The sequence below is a fragment of the Camellia sinensis genome, chromosome 1 (assembly GCF_055761805.1).
Source record: "Camellia sinensis isolate YWXY chromosome 1, ASM5576180v1, whole genome shotgun sequence".
Classification (NCBI taxonomy): Eukaryota; Viridiplantae; Streptophyta; class Magnoliopsida; order Ericales; family Theaceae; genus Camellia; species Camellia sinensis.
In genome coordinates this window covers 149,889,935-149,911,530 of record NC_138961.1, presented here as the reverse complement: position 1 = coordinate 149,911,530, position 21,596 = coordinate 149,889,935, and the positions used below count along the sequence as shown (strand labels likewise).

At 35.3% G+C, this 21,596-nt stretch overlaps 1 protein-coding gene across 1 annotated transcript; it reads left to right on the top strand.

Moving 5' to 3' along the window:
• The first annotated feature begins 10,159 nt into the window (after positions 1 to 10,159).
• LOC145820327 (PKS-NRPS hybrid synthetase cheA-like) lies at positions 10,160 to 12,581 on the top strand. The gene is made up of 4 exons (XM_082915570.1): positions 10,160 to 11,118; positions 11,198 to 11,948; positions 12,032 to 12,415; positions 12,501 to 12,581. Exons 1-4 carry the CDS (start codon positions 10,160 to 10,162, stop codon positions 12,579 to 12,581), a joined length of 2,175 nt encoding a protein of 724 aa, XP_082771696.1.
• The last annotated feature ends 9,015 nt before the right edge of the window (positions 12,582 to 21,596 follow it).

The following is a 21,596-nucleotide window of genomic DNA, read 5'->3' as shown; positions in this document are numbered from 1 at the left end:
TCGAAAAAGCTTGTATGGTTTGAAACAGGCCTAAAGCAATGGTACAAGAAGTTTGATGGGTTTATGTGTAGCAGCGGTTTTACAAGATGTCAAGCAGATGATTGTAGTTATTTCAAGAGGTTTGACAAAAGTTATATTATTTTTCTCTTATATGTTGATATGCTTATCGCAGGATCTAGTATTGAAAAGATAAAAAGATTGAAGAAACTTTTGTCCAACCAATTTGAGATGAAGGATCTTGGAGTTGCAAACAAAATCCTTGGTATGAGGATTCACAGGGACAAGACGAATAGTACTTTGAAGTTGTCACATGCTAAGTATGTCAAGAAAGTTCTCAAGAGGTTTATCATGGATGGTGCAAAATCAGTGAGCACTCCATTGGCTAGCCACTTCAGACTTGCCAAAGAGCAGTCTCCGAAGACCGAAGAAGAGCAGGCTTATATGGAACATGTTCCATATGTTTCAACTATCGGTAGCATAATGTATGCTATGGTTTGTACTAAACCAGGCATTGCACATGCAGCGTGAGTGGTTAGTAGGTACATGAGTAATCCAAGAAAACAGCATTGGAAGGCAGTGAAGTGGATCCTTAGATATTTGAGTGATACTACAAACATGGCACTTTGTTTTAGATGAACTGGCATCGGGTTACATGGTTATGTTGATGCAGATTTGGCTGGTGATATGGATAACAAAAAGGGTACTATTGGTTATGTTTACACATTGGGTGGTACAGCAGTGAGTTGGATTTCACAATTATAGAAGATTATGGTCCTTTCTATAACAGAGGCTGATATGTTGTTATTACTAAAGCTGGGAAGGAGATGACTTGGGTACAGAATTTCCTAGCAGAGTTGGGTAAGACGCAAGAGATGAGTATTTTTCATAGTGACAGTCAAAGTGCTATTCGTCTTGCAAAGAATCCGACTTTTCATTCTAGGACGAAACACATTCAGTTGCGATACCATTTCATTTGTTCACTTGTAGATGATGGAGTCTTGTCTCTTAAGAAGATCCAAGGTAGTAAGAATCCAGCAGACATGTTGACTAAGACAGTCACCATTAACAAACTGAAGTTGTGTGCAACTTCAGTTGGCCTTCAAGATTGATGAAGGAAGATCGAGTTGTTGCGGCGTTCCTCTATGTGATGAAGATGATGGAGAGCTTGTGTTATCAGGTTCTACGTGGGAGATTGTTGGGTCAGTGGACCCTGATAAGTACTGTTCACGCAACCCTACTATTCACTCAAACACTGGGTCCAATGGAGGGTTTGGGTACTTTTGTAGTTCCCATGTGCTTTCGTGTAACCCTAATTCTATACTTATAAATAGATGAGAGGGCGCCTCTTTTAGGTTAAGAGAGAGTTGTATTTTTTCTGATCATAATGAAAACCGCAACAGTTATGGATGTAACCCTATTCTGGAGTGAACCATGTAAATCCCTGTGTTCTTGTGTGTGTGATTTGTTTGATTCGTTAATTTATTTCTTGTTTTTTATTTAGTATCTGACCGATCTTGGTTAGAAAGAGTCAATTCCTAACAATGCCATTATGTCCCCTGTCCCAAATAACAACCCTGCATGTTTACGTACATAATTAGAGATTGTTGACAATTATTCAAACCAAAAGTGTAGTTTAGTCATCTTTAACATGACACACAAAGCAAAAGTACAAGTATGTCATGTTTAACATAACATAGAACTTATTCGTCTCTATGGAAACTGTACACATCTTGCAATTGTTTCTTTTCCTCTACTGACAACATTGTCCAAACGACATACTTACCGTTCATACCAAATCCATTCCATGTTTTGCATTGGACATCCATATTGTCAATGTTGACAATTTATGGAGGGTTCAACGCAATAGTTTTCCCTAGTGTTGTATTCTACTTTGCGTGCCCAACCACATCATAATACTTGTAATCATCTAACCTCAACTCGCGTTTCGGCTTGTTTTTGACACGCCAGACAAATGATGACACCATCAGACTGTAGCTAGTCACATGTTGTTTTGCCTCGCCAATGTTTGCCAACATTATATTTTGAACATCATGCACACCCATGGGGCAATCAGCATCTAATCAAATAACAGTTGAGGATGGACCCATCTGTGGCGTGTTCAGTTATGGAGATCCACTTTGGGCGTTCTTCTTGAGGGAAACAATTTCCACACCATCATTCACATCGACACAAATGGCAGCATGCGAAGCGCTACGTGTAGAACCAATATTAAGAATGTCAGAATGCCGTTCACTGCCACTACTGCGCGTTTTGTTAGAGCATACATACTTCGCCAAATGTTGTTCGGATGGGATGCTCTTAACTGAGTTAGTGTTCATGGCTAATTACGTCACTGCATGTGCTTCACAGTCATCGACTTGGTCTTCCAACATTGTGACTGTCTCCTTCAATTGAGTCACCATCGCGTTTAGACTTGTTATTTCAGCATCTTTTGCTACAATTATACTGTCAAACCCAATAAACAAATTTGTGGCTTGTGTACCGAGCATACGTTCCAAAACTCCCAAATGTGTTTTCAGCTCTTGATGCTGTTTGGTGTAGCTGTTAAAACAGATTATAAATTATACCTTAACAGATTATAGATTATGACTTTAATCAGAAACTGTTAATCTGTTTGGTATAGCTGTTGGATTATAGATCTAAGTTGCTGAGTAATGTTTGTTAAATAAGCTGTGAAGTAGCTTTTTCAATTAACTTTTATTTTTTATTGTTTACTATTTGTCTACATTTCTCATAAAAAATAATAATAATATTTTATAGTCCATTTGGGTCTTTTTCTATTTTTAAAAAAATAAAAAATAAAAAAATTTAAGAGTATAACCGTAAATTAACATGTCCACAGCAGAAACTGATAATCAGAAGTAAGGGGTGAGCAGCTTCTCAGAATCAGTTTTTTTGACTTAAAATAAATTATTAGAATCAGAAACTATTTGAAATAAATTTAACCAAATAGTCCAAAATAACTTTTTAAAAGTCAGAAGCCATAAGTTGACTCAAAAAAGCCCCACCAAACACCTTGCGATCTTATTTTGGTTTGCGTCAATTGTTTAAGTTTTTGCAACGCCTTCCTCAGCTCCTCCACTGAATCGTTATTGTCCTCATCTCCATCAGCTACAGATGTGCTAGACAACTTGACGAGGTTGGGAAATAGGTCCGACCAACTCTCTCCGGCGTCCGGCAGCTTAATACGCTGATTTCTTGTTAGATTCTGCACGTCATTCCTTTTCATCATGACATTAATTGCGGGCTCGTTTCCAACATCACCACCATTGGGGGAGTCCAGTCTCCAACAATCAAAGCTCAGCTCTATGTCATTCATCTCATTCACAACGTTCTTCTAACCAATTTTCTCTGCCTCCTGCCCACCCCCCAATGCATCCTTATTTTGCCGACTCCCTAAAATGTCATCGGATGATGGATTCAAGTAGAAACGCCCAAGGATAGTCGCGCTGAGCTTCTCGCAGTTCACTTGAATTGTAAATCATTGATGTTAATAAACCGACCACATTACAAACTTATATTGTAAACATAGTTTATGCAAGAGTTTTAACCAAACCTCGAGGGAGTCTGTCCCTGTCAAGTCAAGCCGTTTCATTTTAGCAACGAGCGTCTCGACGTTCCACTTACAAAAATCAAGGGAAGGCCGTTTGCTGATCTGTCTCCATAAGGGTGGTGTGTTCACGTATCAAAAACTACAAATTTTAAAAAAATATTTACGCATAAATCTTAATTTATAAATTTATACTCTATTAACTAAGATTTTTTAAACCTTCAAACCCACTAAATTTTTAATAGTTACCCTTCAAATAATGATTGTTTATCATTTATGATTTTCTATAAAGGAACATGCTGATTTGATATTTATTTTGATTTAAAATATTAAAACATCAACTTTCAAATTAAAAAAACTAAAAAAAAAAACTAATCAGTCTCCGTTTGGGAAGTGGGTTAGCTTTTTGGCTTTTTGACTTTTTTGGCTATTTTAGCCTGGGCTAAAAAACTTGGTTTGGGAAGGACTTTCTGATTTTTTGGCTTTTTTGACATTTTTTGTGAGTGAAGAGTGTAATGATTATGGGTTGGATGTGATGTTTTGTTTTTTGTGGCTAAAATAACTTATTTTGTCTTTTGTGACTAAAATAGCCAAAAAAGTCCGGAAAAACCCTTTCCAAACGGACCCTCAGTTTGTTTGGTTTTGATTTTCAGAAAACAGTTTTCAAAAAATTTTACTTTTTTATTTTTAATATTTTTGATGTTTTCAATGAATTTTTTAAATATTTTAAATAATTTTTTTATAAAAATTTTAGACACATCTAAAAAAAATACACTTAAAAAGTATAATATTTGTGAAAAAAAATCTTTAAAAAATTCACTAAATATCAAAAATACAAAAAAAAAAAAAACGAAAATTCAGTACATTTTTCGTATTTTTGTTTATTTATTAATTTTCAAAAATATTTTATCATTTAGATACATCTAAGTAAGGCACATTTAAAAAAGTAAAAAAGTTGCTTAAAATTTTAAAAATATTCACTAAAAATGAAAAAACATGAAAAATAAAAAACTCAATTTTTAGAAAACTAAATTTAGAAAACTAAAACCAAACACACTAAATATTTTTTTTTTTTGAAAAAATTGAAAAAGCTGAATTAATTTTTTGTGAAAAACTAAAAATTTTATGTCTATAAAAGAGAATGATGATAAAATATTGATGTGCAAAACTAAAAAAAACTTTAAAATTAAAAAAAAAAAACTGATAATGTTCTCAGTTTTAAAACTGAAAAAACTGTTAATATTCTTAATTTTATTGGATAGTTAAATCAAACCCATAAGTAGAAGGACAATATCGTTTAATCTCATGCACTATTTTTTTTCATCAATTAGTGAAACAATTATTTAGAACATTACTATGCAAAATTGACGCTTTTAGTTTTAAAAATTGAAAAAAATTGATAATATTTTTAGTTTTACCAAATAGGACTTATTGGTTCAGACAATCTTAAATAGGATTTAAGCTACTATAATATTTGTAAAGAAGATTTTTAAATAATTAATTTTTTTTTTATTTTTTTTTTATTTTCTATCAAGAACTTTATCAATATAATAACATAACAATGGAAAACATCAATAAAGCACAAGAATGTGCAGACAGTATTACAGTGAAATCTCTCATCCTAATTAAATTGACACAAAAAAATATTTTTGCAAGCACAAACCAAAATCAAAGTTGAAAACATATCAACCAAAGGCCGAAAAGAGACAACAACAAGCCCAATGATGGACAATCGGAAGCAAGAAACAACAACCAAGCTGAACTAGTTTGGCCCAATCATGCTTTTGCTTTATTTGATGAGAGAGATGCCTCACAAATATATATATATATATATATATATTTGAATATGAGCTCATTATTTTAAATCAATTATATATTATGTTTTGTTTTCATAATAAAAAATAAAAAATTGCATAAAAATGGGAAAACCAAATGGTTATTGCAATTCAGTGGCATCTTTTTCCAAATTGCAATTGAGATGAGATCTTCAAAATTATTTGCAAAGAGATGGAATCTTCCATTGAAAAGACAAAAGACCCTTTCCTCTTCCTTTTTCTCTTTACTTCTTCCGCCTCTTACTCTTTCTCCAAAAGAAATAAAATAAACCTTCGTCCCTCTGCTTTTACAACTTCAACGACCACCATCCACCACAAACGACTTCTTATTCTCCGCTCTCGCCACCCTTACATTTTAGATGAGTTGATTAGGCGAGAAATGATGAGAAAAGTAATTATTTTCTCATGTTTGGTTTATTAGTTAAAAATGGTGAAAAATGATGAAAATTTGTGAATCTCTTACTAAATTTGTTTTATTTCTCACCAAAGTATTGAGATTTGGTGAGAAAAAAGTTGATTAGTTATAAAATATTTATAATACCAATATTGCCCCTTAAAATAAGAAGAAAGAAAAATAAATCTTACAAATCTTCCTTTTTCACATTCTTTATGTTTTTACTCATCTAAACATGATGGTGAGAAAACACAAGCATTTTTTTATTTTTTTTATTTTCTCACCTAGATGAGAGCCCTTAATAATTTATTTTCTTCTCTCACCCTATGGTCACCTCTAGCTCTCACGTTATCTCCGACCTCTCCCCAACACTCTACTGCCATTCTCAACCCCTCTCTTATCCTTTTGGTCTTCCAACCACCATTTTCCACTAGTGAAAGTCCTTTATCCTTCCCTTTCTTCATTTCCCACCATAGATCTTTCATCCATTCCCTCTCTTCATAACATTTCCAACATTAAAACCCCAACATCGTTGTAACTCTGACATCCATCACGTGTTGCCCGCAACCCTCAACCTCTTCTCCAGCCTCTGGTCACCCTTCCACATCTTCTAGCTTTTTCCACATTGATATGAGCTGAAATGTTACACTTTTTAGTCTTTTAACTTATGATATTTGATACAATAAAGTGTTTTTCATCATTTTTATGTTAACATCACTCCAGAGACAAAATGATCACAAAAAGAGGCAAAATGAGTGAAAAGTCTGTGACTAAGTGAATCGGCACGAGCAGAATTCACAAATCTACACGAGCGGATTTCCCTGCAAAAATTGCCCTCTAATTGGATCTACTTGAGCGGAATCCCCAATTCGCACGAGCAGATTTGCCTCGATATGTGTGTGCATCTTTTTGACTCTAGAGGCTATAAAAAGAGATTTTAGGGACCTATTTTGGGATCTGAAACCCTAGAGAAAATAGTTAGAAGCTAGAGAAGAACAACAAATCATCAATCCATGGATTTCTCTTCAATATCTGAAGTGTTCAACCTCTCCATGAGCGGCTAAGCTTTCTTCTTAGGATTGAGATGAAACTCTAATCAAATATCATGTAATTTTGTATTTTAATTCTAGTTTGTCTTTGGAATTGGATAATCGTTGTATGATTGTTTTTAGATATTTTATTCAAAGAATTTTTCATTCGATTGACGTATTCGATTTCTATGATTGAGAATGCATGATCATATGATTGTTTTACTTTCTTGTATATACAAATCATGAAACGAGTCATGCTTAGGGGAGACGAATTGTGCTACAACCTTAGTTTAGTGTAGATGATTCATACCGACCAAAGATGATTTGTGCGTACGTTTTGAATATACTCATCTTCTTGATGATGATATTGGGGCATGTAGCCATGATACATCATTAGTATCGGGGCCATTGATTTACTAAAATTAGATATTTTAATTACATGATATAAGATTAGTAGTGGATTTGAAATCCTAAGTCTCTCTCCATATTCAATTTATTCTCTTTATTTGCACAATTATTTTAGTTTTAATTTAAATTCTCATTAGCAAAAACCAATTCATCATCTTTTCTTCAAATTAAATTAAAAATTATCATTCGAATTAATATAACTCAGCCCAAAGTCATCGTGGTACGATTCTTGGACAATCCACTATTCTACTGAATTAGTACTTTATTTAGTTATTTATTTTTGATTAAAAAACGATCGATCACACATCCGTCCTGCCGTCCATTTACCTTTGAAACCCTTCCACCTCTTTTACCGCAAGTGACTTCCCTATATTTCTCCACTCCCTCCAGCCCATCTCCTACCTTCATTCATCTTCATCTACCTTTTGCAACCCATCAACACCTCTCGTCTCCTTTGCCTTTTGTTCTCTACATTGTCCATTTCCTCTCTATGAAACTAGATCAAGGAACCCTGACTTCTTCATATTGTGCACTCCTTTATCTAGATTGTCCATTTCCTATCTACATTGTCCATTTCCTCTAAATTCTTTTGTCTAATGCTCCGTTTGTTTGGGTAGAAAGTATTTTTAAATTTTTTTCAATATATTTTTTGGTGTTTGGTACAATGAAAAACGAAAGTCAACAAAAAAACATTTTTCATGGTTAATAGAAAATGTTTTTCACTTTTAAAAGGGGAAAAACGTTTTTTGGATTAAAATCTTACCAATATCACCACACTATCATTACTACTCTCACTTCCCCCACTGTACCACCATCACCACAGCCATTGCCACAATTACCGTCGCTATCACCGTCGTCACCACACCACCCTTATGCCACCAGTTGCTATCATCGTCGCCACCACACCGCCACCTCCATCTCTACCTTTGTTTTACCACCAACACCACCGAACATAGAAAAATGTTTTCTCCAGAAAACATTTTATCGAAAAAGTCTTTCATAAAAAATGTTTTCTACCTAAACAAACACCATAAGTTCCATTTTCTTGCAATTTCTCCGTCAAAAAAATGTGTGGCAATTTTAATTCTGTGCCTCCTCTATTTCGAGCTCTAGGCTCCTTATCTTTCAGCAGTCATTGTTTGAAACTGCCAGTGTCTGAAAAAGAAATGTAAAAACAATCGGACTTGGAAAGGAGGTTGAGCTCCTTTGTAAGAAAAAAAACACCAAACAGAAAAAATTATAGTTATATATTTATTTATTTTGCAGTTAAAGAACATCATCGATAATAAACCTTTTTTTTTTATGGACATGATAAACCAATACATCACAACACAATCACAAGGTCAAGATTGAGTTTTTTTTTTAAGTTATTTTATTTTTATTTTTAATTTTTATAATCAATAGGATTTAACCGTCAGCTATCAAAAGAGAGTTTCAAGAAACAAACAAGAGTTGTATAAACGAAGGTAGAAGAGAGTTACCATTGTCAATACAAGGCCAACTAAGAATAGAAGCCAAATTTGGCTTTATAAGAAATAAATAAATAAATAAACAAACAAACAAATAAATAAAAAAGGATTGGGTTACAAAAATCAACTTATTTGGTACATTTCTATTTTTTTCTTTTTCTTTTTTAGGTTATCATGTTTGATTAAAAAAATGGTATTTTTTTTTTTTTTTGTATTTTTGTTTTTGCATACAACTTATCGAAGTGCTCATTATAAGAATGACATGGTCATACAATCTTTTTATTATTTAAAAAATATGAGGGACAAAACGGTAAAATATGCATTACATTACAACGATGTACCGCAAAAACTAAGGGAGCTTCTATATACACACACCTAATCCCCTCAATACACACACTTAATGATATTTAATTTTATTACAATTTTATCCCTAAGTGAAATTACCATTTTAGACACCATTGTTAATTGAAAACATCTCAATGCACACCTCAGAGTTCACATTGTTTCAGTGTGTGTAAGCCCCTGGTTTGGCATGCTTCTTTGAAAATGGCTTTGGCATTTCTGTAGGGTTTTCATTTTTTACAAAGGACTTTGGCATTTCTGTAGGGAAAACATCATTGTGATAGAGGATTTGCCTTCTGAAAATCAGCAAATAAGTATTCATGTGAAGCAGAGCGAAGGAAATGTGAGTTTAATTTTTTTTTTTTCGCAGCGTCGTTCGGATAACCAAAGCCGAATTTTGTTATTTTGTTCGGAAATGTACTACCGAAATAATTATGTATTTTCGGAAGTTGATGTCCGAAAAAAGTGATAAATTTCGAAAGTTGTTGTCCGAAAAATGTATTCAAATTCGGAAGTTGTTGTTCGAACAAAGTTAACTTGTACAACATTCAACTTCCAAAATTTGAAAAAAAATTCGGACAACTACTTCCGAATGAAGTAAATTTTTTTTTCAATTTTATATTCCGAATTTGCAAACTGCATGCCAAATTTACAGTTTCAAATTGCAAATTAATCTTTATAATGCCATTAAAAATTTGTAATGTTATACAAAACATGCAGGAATATGTGTCAACTCAAGGAAGTCAGGTTTGCGCGGATTTTGTGTTAGATTACACCACTCATTTCACAACTGAACAGGTTCAGTCTACGAAATTAGAACAATTATGTTTTGAATTGCTCACCAAATGTAAATGTTTGATAATATTTATTTAACTTTGTAGGTATTCAAAAGTAAGGATGAATTGCTCAACTGGGTACGTGAAGTTGGAAAGAGAAATGGTTTGGTCATTGTAATCAAAACATCAGACTATGGTGGAGGGAAAAAAAGACCCAGGATGTATCTTGCTTGTGAGAGGAGTGGCCAATATAGAGCAACAAAGAAGTTAAAACATGATGGCAACAATACATCAAGAATAATCGGTACGAAGAAGTGTGGTTGTCCTTTTGATATGAGGGCTCACAGGTTTACCACATATGATGAATGGACATTGACTGTAGTATGCGGATTGCATAATCATCCACCTGCGGAGCACCTCGAGGGACATTCATATGCGGGGAGGCTATTAAAGGATGAGAAAGCATTGTTAATGGATATGTCAAAGAGCATGGTTCGGCCAAAAGAAATCCTAGTAACCTTGAAACAGCGAGATGCCCTCAATGTAAGCACACTCAAAACTATTTACAATGTACGCCATCGAAACAGGGTGGTACAGAGAGCTGGAAGATCACAGATACAACACTTACTGGGTGAATTGGCCAAGTATAATTACATTGAGCGCCATCGGTCTGAAGAGTCCACGATGACTGTGACAGACTTGTTTTGGGCACATCTTACCAGTTTGGACTTATTTCGGTCTTTCCCACGTATATTAATTATGGATTGCACATATAAAACCAACAGATATCGGCTTCCTCTTCTTGAAATTGTGGGAGTGACATCAACTGAAATGACATTCTCTGTAGCTTTTGCATACTTACAGTATGAGAGGGTCGATAACTATGCGTGGGTGTTAGCTACATTACGTGATGTCATGGATGGGTTTGTTGTGCTAACAGTTATTGTTACTGACAGAGAGCTAGCCTTGATGAATGCCATACAGAAGATATTCCCGAGTGCCAGACATTTATTATGTCGTTGGCATATCAGTAAGAATGTGTTGACCAAATGCAAGAAAATGTTTGAGACACAGCAAAAATGGGAGAAGTTCAACCATGAATGGAACTCTGTAGTGTATTCATCTTCTGAAATTCAATACGAGGAGCGTCTTAAATCATTACTTAAGGAATTCAGTAGTTATCCTGATGCAGTCAAATATGTCATGGATACTTGGTTGGTTCCTTACAAGGACAAATTTGTGGCGGCATGGACAGACACGTGTATGCATTGTGGCAATGTTACAATGAACCGGTAAGATTACTTTTCTTCAATATGTTATTAATAAGTGCCATGTACTTGATTTTAACTTGACTTACATTGAATTGAACAGGGCTGAGAGTGCACATGCAAAACTTAAAAGACAATTGGGTTCATGTCAAGTCTTATTTCAGGCATCATTTGAGAAAATACACAGTCTGCTTGAGTTGCAACACACTGATATCAAGGCTTCATTTGAGAAAAGTCTAACTGTTGTGCAACATCAATTTAAACCTTCTCAATTCAGGGAGCTATGGGGGAATGTGTCTATCTCTGCATTAGAGTATTTGCTTGTCGAGAGTAAGAGAGCCAATTCCATTGGTATTGATGTTGAAGCTTGTGGATGCGTCCTTAGCCACACTCATGGTTTATCTTGCGCCTATGAGATTGCTTACTACATCAGACAAGATCGTCCTATACCACTTGCTACCATACACTCACAGTGGAGGCAACTTCATATCTCCATATGCAAGAAAGAAGAGGAAACAGAGGTGACTTGTCATGCAGAAGTAGAGTTATTTGTCAACAAGTTTAATGAAAGTGATAGAACCATGCGATTGGAGCTTTTGAAGAAGTTGAAAGAGATTGTATATCCGGGAAGCACTTTTCTTGTTGAGCCGGAGGTGAAGCCCAAAACACGTCCTCGGGATCATAAGAAGATCAATGTTTCTACCCGTCGTGACCTATGTGCATTTGAGTTAATGCAATCTGGACATGATTCCTTCTCACCTAGGGACACTCAAATCACTACATTAGCTTCTACTCTGCAAACCAAGAAGAAGCGACCTGTTAAGGGAAATGAGAAGGTGAACCCGAAAGGGAAGGTATACATTACTAGAACAGTGAAACCTGGTGCATATGTTGATGCTTTCCTTACTGGGTAAAACCATACATTAAGTTTGTCAAGGATGTAGCTGCAGATGGGAATTGTGGTTTCAGGGCTATAGCTGCTTCAATTGGTCATACAGAAGATGATTGGGCTCAGGTTAGGCGTGACCTATTGGGTGAGCTGCACACACACAAAGAGGAATACATTACACTTTATGGGTCCTATGAAAGGTTTGAAGAATTGACAAGCATATTGTCATACTTTGAAGACAGTCCTGGATACTCACATTGGATGATTGTGCCAGGCATGGGGCATCTTGTTGCATCGTGCTACAATCTTGTGTTATACCACTTGTCTTTACAGCAATGTCTCACCTTTTTACCGCTTAGAACAGTGCCAGTACCTCAACTTGATAGACGTGAGATTGCCATTGGGTTTGTCAACGGAAATCATTTTGTCCAGGTATAACAGAAACTTATCAATTGCGTTTATGCATGTACAAGAAGTTATAAGGTATGACCACTAAGTCAATTGATATTTGGTGCAGGTTTTGTTGCAGCCAGGCCATCCAGTTCCTCCTATTGCCACTAATTGGAGAAAATACCGTCACCCTTGTGCTGTGGACTAGGATGATGCATATGTGCGTCGCATTCAACATTTCAAGGACATTATTCATGATAATGTAGCTACTCGAGAGACTTTTGATGTTGTTGATGTCGCATGACACATGTATGCATTTGACAATGTTACAACTATGGAAGAAATTAAGGGATGTGTTTTTGATGTTGATGTGTTATGTTTTGAAATGTGGATTGAATGTTATCGACCATTGTTACCATTCCATTGTAATAAGAAAATATCATTTACAAAATCAACGACCATTGTTATCATTCCATTCTAATAATAAAATGTCATTACAATACCATTGTTGCCATTCCATTGTAATAAGAAAATATTAACCACTGTTACCATTACAACAATGTCATCTTACAAAAAACACCAAACAATATTCATCAATTAACAAAATAACATGTAACAACATAACATGTCACGAATCAGCTGTATGCCTACGCCTAGGCCTACGATTGTATGTCAATGTCGAAGATGGAAAGCGACCTCCAGCAGAACTAGGTCCAGCAGAACTAGGTCCAGCTTCGTCAATGTGCTGACCTTCAAGAACATGTGTCATATTCTCGATAGCCTGGTAAAGTCGATAAGGATGGCGAATCCCCTCCTGATAACCAGCGTCAATAATAGGATGTGAAATCTGCAGTGCATGTGCAATACACTGCATTTGAAAAAAATATCACGTTTTAGGGAACATATCAGAAAAAAAAAGTAAGTTACATATGCATCAGAGAGGATAATAGATTACATCCGCATGTTCGCTGAAATCCTGATGGTCATGGACACGCGGTTCATCAGTGTGCTCGACATATAGGTGCGTGATATTCTTATACCAATCCATGTAACCCGGTACACATTGCCAAGGCTGACGAATTGGTGTGCTCCTCCGTTGCGCAGACAACACGTGGTTATCCCAAGCCTCCCATATCCTATCCAAGTATCTGTACATGACGGTATATCGTGCAGATATGTTGCCTCGTGCACCACGACTGGGAGCTAGCGGTGCATCTGGGATGGTTTGAACCCTGCCAAACTGCCTCAAAACTCTATCTAGATGATAGGGTTCGACAACGTCTAAGCACTTTAAGCATCCATGGTAGAACGTAACCAGGTTACATGGATGCCGGTCTCTGCAGCTGTGGTATGGATCCCAAATAACCTGTAAACGTAAAGTGTTTTTGCATTAAAGTACATAAAGGGTAAGATAAATGGAAGTGTTAAAATTATCACAGGATGAGTAAACTTACATCAGTAGCTACTAAACTGTCAAGCTCGGCTCGAAAAGATTTCAAATGGTCAATGGAGGAACCCGCCTCTCTCCTAGATGCCCAATGGTACACGTGTGGCATGTCTTCATTGTAGCCCATGTTCTGATGAGGTCGGAATGCTCGGAAGTGCTCATAAATCCACGCCTCCAAAAGAGTCATATAACCACCCATCTGCTTAACCCCAGACCGGCTAGCAAACCCCAACTGTCGATATAAAAATGCTAATGCAGCAGCACCCCAAGCATAAGTATGTATGGATCCCAAATCCATCAACAAGCCGAGGTAAACAACGGGAACCCTGCCGCCACTCTTGTCACTGAAGAGTGTACATCCCAACAGAAACAATAAATAAGCTCTTGCAGCGCACTGTATAGCCTCCTCGGGGTCTGAATCTGTGACACCAGCAAACTGACTTCGCAACCATTCAAGCTTGACTGAATTGCCACCAGCAGAAGAAACCACTTCATTTGCTGTAAGTTCAGTAATCCCCAAGCCATAAACGAGTAATGTAACTCCATGATGATCTATCAAATCTAGTATGCTGACTGATTTGCCTACAATGGGAAGGCCAAGAATAGTGCCAACATCATCCAGGGTCAAGGTCATCTCACCAACTGTCATGTGAAATGTGTTCGTCTTAGGTTGCCATCTCTCAACAAAACATAAGACTAGAAGCTTGTTGACGAACCGATAAGTGCAACGAGCTAACCGTGACAGTCCAGATTGCTCAATAATGGCTTTGAATCTGGTGTTGTTCTCTACTAACCACCATGGCCATGCAAGGATCTTGAAAGAGTGATTATGACACTTTAGGGGGCCTCGTTCCTACAACACAAATGATATCTCATTACAAACTACCATACAACACACAAAAAAAAAAAAAAAAAAACTCATATACAAATGAATTTCAGTTTTACTGAGGAATGTTTACCTTCCCGTGCCAAATAGCTGCAGCCACATGACTATTGAAACTCCGCAGTATTGACGGATCAGTCGGTCCACCTGGAAAAGCATGAGTAAGGTACTCTTCCTGGACAGGAGGAGAATCAGGTAAAGAGGTATCCTCCACAGCAATGTCAGGCATATCATAACCTTCAACTCGTCTTTGGCTTCGGCCCCCACTTTGACTGGCACTGGGAATATCATATTCTACCGAAACTGGATCACGACCTCGACCATGACCTTGACCTCGTCCTCGCCCACACCCTCGTCCCCGTTGATGGTCTACATCCAATTCACGACGTCGTCTATTTGAAGCAGTAGGCGGGACACGTTGTTGATATTCAGAATCCATATTATCTGAAAAAAATACTAAGTGTGTGTCATGAGTGTGTGTGTAAGTAAACAGAGTGTGTGTAAAATTAATGAGAGTGTTTTAAATTATAAGTGTGTGTGTAATGAGTGTGTGTGTAAAATTAATGAGAGTGTGTGTGTGTAAATAATAAGTGTTTTAAATTATAATGAGAGAGTGTGTGTAAAATTAATGAGAGTGTGCGTAGTGAGTGTTATAATTAAGTGTTATAATTAAGTGTTAGAAGGGAAAAAAAAATAAAAAATTGTGTTCGGAAGTTGTTGTCCGAAAACACCTATTCTGTTCGGAAGTTGTTGTCCGAAATTATAGCTACTACTCGGAAGTTGAAAACCGAAAAAAAAAAATTATTTTCGGCACTTGAAAGTCGAACCAAGTAAATATTTTCGGAACTATAGTGCCGAATAGAAGCAGAAATTTCAGAACTCTAATGCCGAACAAAAACAAAAATTTCAAATAACCAGTTCCGAATGAAACACGGCAATCACTTACATTGGGGTGGACTGAAAATTTCGAAAATGGTAAAAATTAACCCTACATTACAAATAAAATAGGAATGAGAAGATTCTAATATGTGTAAACTAACATAAAATGTGAAAATTTCAATGCCCTTCAATGCCAATACTTCAATGACACAAATGGATGGATGAAGCTTTTGGGGAGGAACGGTGGAGAGTGTGAGAGATGGGTGTGTGTGTGAGAGGGGTTCTCAGATGGGTGTGTGTGTGAGAGGGGTCTGTCATGGGTGTGTGTGTATGATTTACATTTGGGGGTATATGTGGAATGATAGGTGTGTGTAGTGAGTCAAATATATTAGGATTTATTTTTTTAGTGTGTGTATTGAGAAGGATTTGTATAGAGAGGACAGGGTGTGTGTATATAGAAGCTCCCAAAAACTAAAAATGGTCTAAAGCAAGGAAGAGCTAGAGTTATATATATATATATACATTTTTTCCCGGCCATGTGGTTGTTCCAATGTTTTTGAGCCTTGTTTCATGGGCTGGAGTGGCTTCATTATAACAGGCCCAGACATTTACCAGTTATTTGTAGCCAAGCCCATCTTTTATGTAGAATTGAATTGGAGAATTCTATTTGCGCCAAAAAAATCATTAAGTACGTTTAATTTTTCAGTATAATTTATTAAATTATTTAAGAATATAATTTATTCTCAATGTATTCTATTTTTTTTTTTTTTTTTAATTCAAATTAACCTTCAAAGTACACTCAAATAATAAATAAATTCAAAATTTCAAATTACACCACTTTCAAATATCGTTTAAACAGATATCTTATTCCTTTTGTTTCCTCCTAATACCCTTCAAAAGATGGTGCGAAACGAGCATGGTAGGAATAAACCTCAATTAGTTCAGCTATAAACATGTCGCAGAACCATAAATGTTCTTGGATGGAAATAGGATCGTAAAATGCAACTTTGAATTAAACAAGTTCTGGTTTTGTTGACCAGCCCACCTATGAAATGCAACTTTGCCTCCTCCAAATGGTGGCTCATGTTTTTTGGATTTCTATATTTCTTTTCTGTTTTCCTTATTTCCACTCGATAGAACAACATTTATAAATATGAGGGAAAAGAAACATATCGAACTTTATAATTATGGTCCAACAATACATAATTAGAAGCTCAACAACTGCCATAGGAAAGAGTTTGGCACTTGGTTTTACAATACCCGAATATTATAAGAGTTCGACGCATAAGGTGGTTGTACAAAAATTGTGATAAGAAAAGAGGGTCACACTCTTATTATTGCACTTTATGATCCCAAAATAATAACACTAATAATAATTTAAAGAATGTATAAATCACAAATTTGCAACATCTATGGTAAATATTGACAATAACCCTCGCAAATTAAATTGTTCTGGCAAATTTAACCTGAACCTATAAACCTGTCCAATTAAATCATTTGAAACATGTTTAAAACCGTCCAAATTTATAAATAGTTTAAATGGATTGTTTTCAACAAACCCAATTAAAATTGAATTTAAATAGATTAGATATGGATATATATTTAAACCCGTTTAAATGAGTATCACTTCCACCATCATCACACCCATTCCTTCACTGTTGCCGACACTCAACCACCTCTCCATTGCCACCATCATTCAACCACCACCTCCTCCTTCTCTACTCCACCATATGTGTTTCAGCCACTACTTCACTGCCACCACTACCGCCACTCCACTGCCACCACTATTGCCACAACTATATAACAACACTCAACTCCAATTGAACTATAAAGGCAGTCAAGCCTTTAGTTTAATATAGTATAATATGACTTATGTAATTTATTATTTATTTTTATAGTAAAAAAGCCCACTTACACAACAAAAGGCCTCCAAATTGTATCATACCAAAAACAAAAAAAAAAAAAAAAACAAAACAAAAACAAAAAAACAAAAAACTATTGTAATGTACAAATTGAATAAATAGGAGAATGAATGATTACTTTCCTTAATTATAGAGATATTCCTAACATACACTTGGATTCCTACAAACAAAATATTAATTAATATCAATTTCCAAAAAATAAAAATCTTAATTTTTTCCCTTTCTTTAACTCAGGTCTCTCTCTTCATCTCTCTCTCTCTTTCTCTCTCAAGTCTTTTCACCTTCCTCTCCTATAAACTTTCAAAATTTTATTTCACATCACCTGTTTATTTTCAGAGATAGAATGGAGGAGATTCATAATGAGGGGATTGATAGTGAGGAGATTAAGTAAAATTGTATTTGTTTTGATGATAGTTGTTAGTGTAGGAATTGTTAATTATTTTTATATAAAATAATAAAATAAATAAAAAAATATAAAAAATTAAACATTAATATTTATAAAAAAATTTCCAATATATAACAAATAAAAAAATAAAAAATTTCTAATCCCCTCACTATTTTTCTAATACCATCTCCCCAATCTCCATCTCAATCCCCTCCCCAACCTCCATCTATATCACCTCCACCATCTTAATCCCCTCCCCAACTCTACAAACAAACACAACATTAAATAAAACCTCCACCATCCTAATCCCCTCCTATCTACTTAACCCAAAACAAACGGGCCCTAACATAATATCATCTCTATCTAGCAAAAGAAAAGTAGAGAAAAAAAAAAACCCGTTCTCTCTTTGCACTTTTTTTCAAGTTTTGTTTACTGATTCTTTTACGATTATGTCAAAATATTTATTCATCATAAACTTCACAAACTAATATATTATTAAGGTAAATTGTTTAAATTATTTTTTTTTTACATTTTCTTTTAATTATATTTCTAATTTAGATAACTTTTTCTTATGGTGAAGAAATTGTAGGAAATTTAAATACACATTTGATCAATATCTACTATTTATCATCGATGGTGGAAAATTAGGTTCTATTGTTCTACCATTTTAATATTTTTAATTAAATTTTTTTTTTGTGTGGATATTTTTATTATTGCTAGTGTTGTGTTTTGTTTTTGTTTTTGTTTTTTTTTTTCATTTTCTTTTTTGTGTTCGTGATTATTTTTAGAGAAAAACTCCACTGGGGTTTTTAACAACTTTGTCAATCCCAAATTCGGGTAAAAGGAGGGTTGTGTTAGGTAGTTGTAGCTCGACTTTTTCGCACCTCCTTTAGGAGGTTTGAAAGAAGCCCTACAGTTCGGACTCCCGCAGTTCTGAATCCAATCTCACAAGTGCAATGTAAAATTGATAACCACCAAAGAGTTTAAATCCGACAAATCTTTTGGAAAATCGATTTTAGAATAAAAAATGCCAAAATTGGACTGCTTTGCCAGATACAGAGTCTCCACCTAAATATTTTATTTTGGAAAAATTTTGAAACCCATGACTTATGCTAAAGGCCATGTGCCCGTCATCACTAAAGTTGCCTCGTCTCGGGAACTTGGGTACGAGAGGGGAAGGTCATGAATTGAGCACCCCCACTCGCTCGGTCAAAGATTGGCCTATACTAATCATGATATGATTTTTATCAACATTATATACTCTTATTCCAGTTATTAGGCTAAAATTTCTATGTGATGCGTACAAGCAAGTATAGACTAGTTTGCCCGAATTGGAACAATTCAACTTCATGTTTGTTTTTAGAAAAAGGGTTTGATTTTGCCACTCAACAAAGTGGGCTTAAAGTTTGTGAATTTGCCACTAAATATAGTGGGCTTAAAAATATATATTTATTGAATCATTCCAATTCAAACAACAAGTTTTCATCCACAGACATTCAAACAGTTTAACAAGTAAGCATTTTGCCTCATGGTAAGCATGCTAGACATGGCAATCAGTCACACTCATGCAAGTATGCTAAAACATTAAAAACTCACCTAGTACTCCAAGCTAAGACAAAAAAAAAAGAGTTTAAAAAAAAATGAATGACTCCTAACTATGCCGAATGTCTAATACAGCACATACGATATGCAATTGATAGGCTCGGCTACTAATATGGCATATGAATCGATTTAAATAGCATGCGGTCTAAGCACGTATTCAAAAAATTAGTTAAACAATAATGCAATTTGAATGATACGCCGAGCCTCGGTGCATGCAAAACAAGATGAATGGATGTAAGCATGCGATGTGCTAATCGAAACATGATGCTCCTAAACTAACCATCGTAAGCTAGTGAATAAAAGAGAGAAAGACATGGGGTTAGAAGACATACACATTATTACAACATTTTGCTCTCACGAAGGAGAGTCTGAATGAATAGACTAACTAGCTAACTAAGCTAAGCTAACTAAGCCAATTATTACAAACCAAATAAATAGCTAAACTACTTAACTAATTAAGGAATTATAACACTTGCATTAATTAACTATTATAATTAACTAATTAAATAATTATAACACAACTAGTTAACTACTTAACTAATTAACGAATTTCAACAAAATTGCAATTAAACTAAGAAATCAACTACTCTGCCTCGGGAAATGAGAGATGTGCATGTGCATGCTCAGATTCCACCCGAAAAGACCACTGTTTTGCTCTCGGATGCCTTTGTTTGCACAGTTGAACATTTCTAGAACAACCTTGCTCCATCTTACCAAAACTCTACTAAGACTTGCATCAGTGGCCAGTCGTCCACTAGTGAATGTTGCCGGCCACCAATCGACCATGGTTGACGGCTGTCGGCCATGGATGATGGTCTGCCGGCCATGAAAAGTGGCCTGTCGGCCACTGATGTATATGTTTATCTTGCTATAACAGAGGATAAACAGAGCAAAAAGGGGGCATTTCCATAGGTTGTTTGTACTGCGTATCCCTCCTTATCATCAAAACATCTTAAAGAAGTGATACACTTAGCTCTTAAACCATCAATCAAGCAATTTCATTGCATGATGGCCAAAGAACCAAAATGTACAAGTTCAATTAATGCGTAAATAAAACCAAAAGCCTTTACCCTATCATGCATGATCAAGGGCAATGGAGACCTTGGAAACTTGGCACATTTCATCACTTTGAGTATGAAATGTCCCAATTTTCCTTGTGTTCAAGTTAACATCCGATTTGAACACACCAAAACACAACCAAATCTTTACACAATTTTAGTTTTGTTTTTTGGTTTACCCATTTTAATTTACCAACCATTCCTTAGTAAATTAAGTCCAAAAGGTGATTTTCAGTCCTCTAATGGAGTGAAGTACCAAACCAAGAGTTAACTTAAGACATGAAAGAGATGTCATGCTGTTGATAATGAACCCCTACAAGGGATTAAACCATTAAGCATAACAACCTTAATCTCATGCTTAAAAGAACAAAAAGCTTGAAACAACCCTCAAAGCAAGCAAAAAGTCAAGAAATGAGGGAGGTTGCAGAGATGATTAGTGCTAAAATGAAGCATGAAAAGCACTAAAAATATGCAATCAACTCAAACAAGTGGTGCCTAAAGGCCTAAACCACCAAGCTTGTGAGGACTATTATATTACAACTATGCAAAACGAAGCTCATATGCAACAAAAAGCCAAAAATAGTGGCAAAATAGTCCAAAATAAAGTCTAAAATATGCTGGAATTAAGCTATAACAAGCTAGAAAAATAAGCTAACATACAATGCTAACTAGACTAGCAAACAAGACACAAGGAGGGGAGGCTAACCCCTCCAAATTTAGACTTCAAAATATGATTTTGACCACTGAAAATACTCTAAAATTCAGTGTTTAAAGGCCCAAAAAAATATGGTTTAAAAGTGGGAAACAAAGGTGAAAAGGCCTTACCAACAAGGGATAAAGAAGAGTGAACCACCCCTTAACCTCAAATGGCCTAATACACCAATTTCAGCCCACAAAACTAGAGTTTTTTTTTATAGACCAAAAACAGCCCAAAACAGTGGAAAAAAGATTAAAAAAAAAAACGAGTATGCAAAACAAGCTAATAAAGCAAGTATTATACCTCTTGAAGAGTAGAGTAACTCCAAGCAACAAAACCAAGCAAGTACA

Excerpts from the sequence above, each read along its gene's own strand:
- LOC145820327 (XM_082915570.1), top strand. The coding sequence starts at position 10,160 with ATGAGGGCTCACAGGTTTACCACATATGATGAATGGACATTGACTGTA. Across the intron at positions 11,119-11,197 it reads GGCAATGTTACAATGAACCG|GGCTGAGAGTGCACATGCAA; the intron begins GTAAGATTACTT and ends TGAATTGAACAG. Across the intron at positions 12,416-12,500 it reads ACGGAAATCATTTTGTCCAG|GTTTTGTTGCAGCCAGGCCA; the intron begins GTATAACAGAAA and ends TATTTGGTGCAG.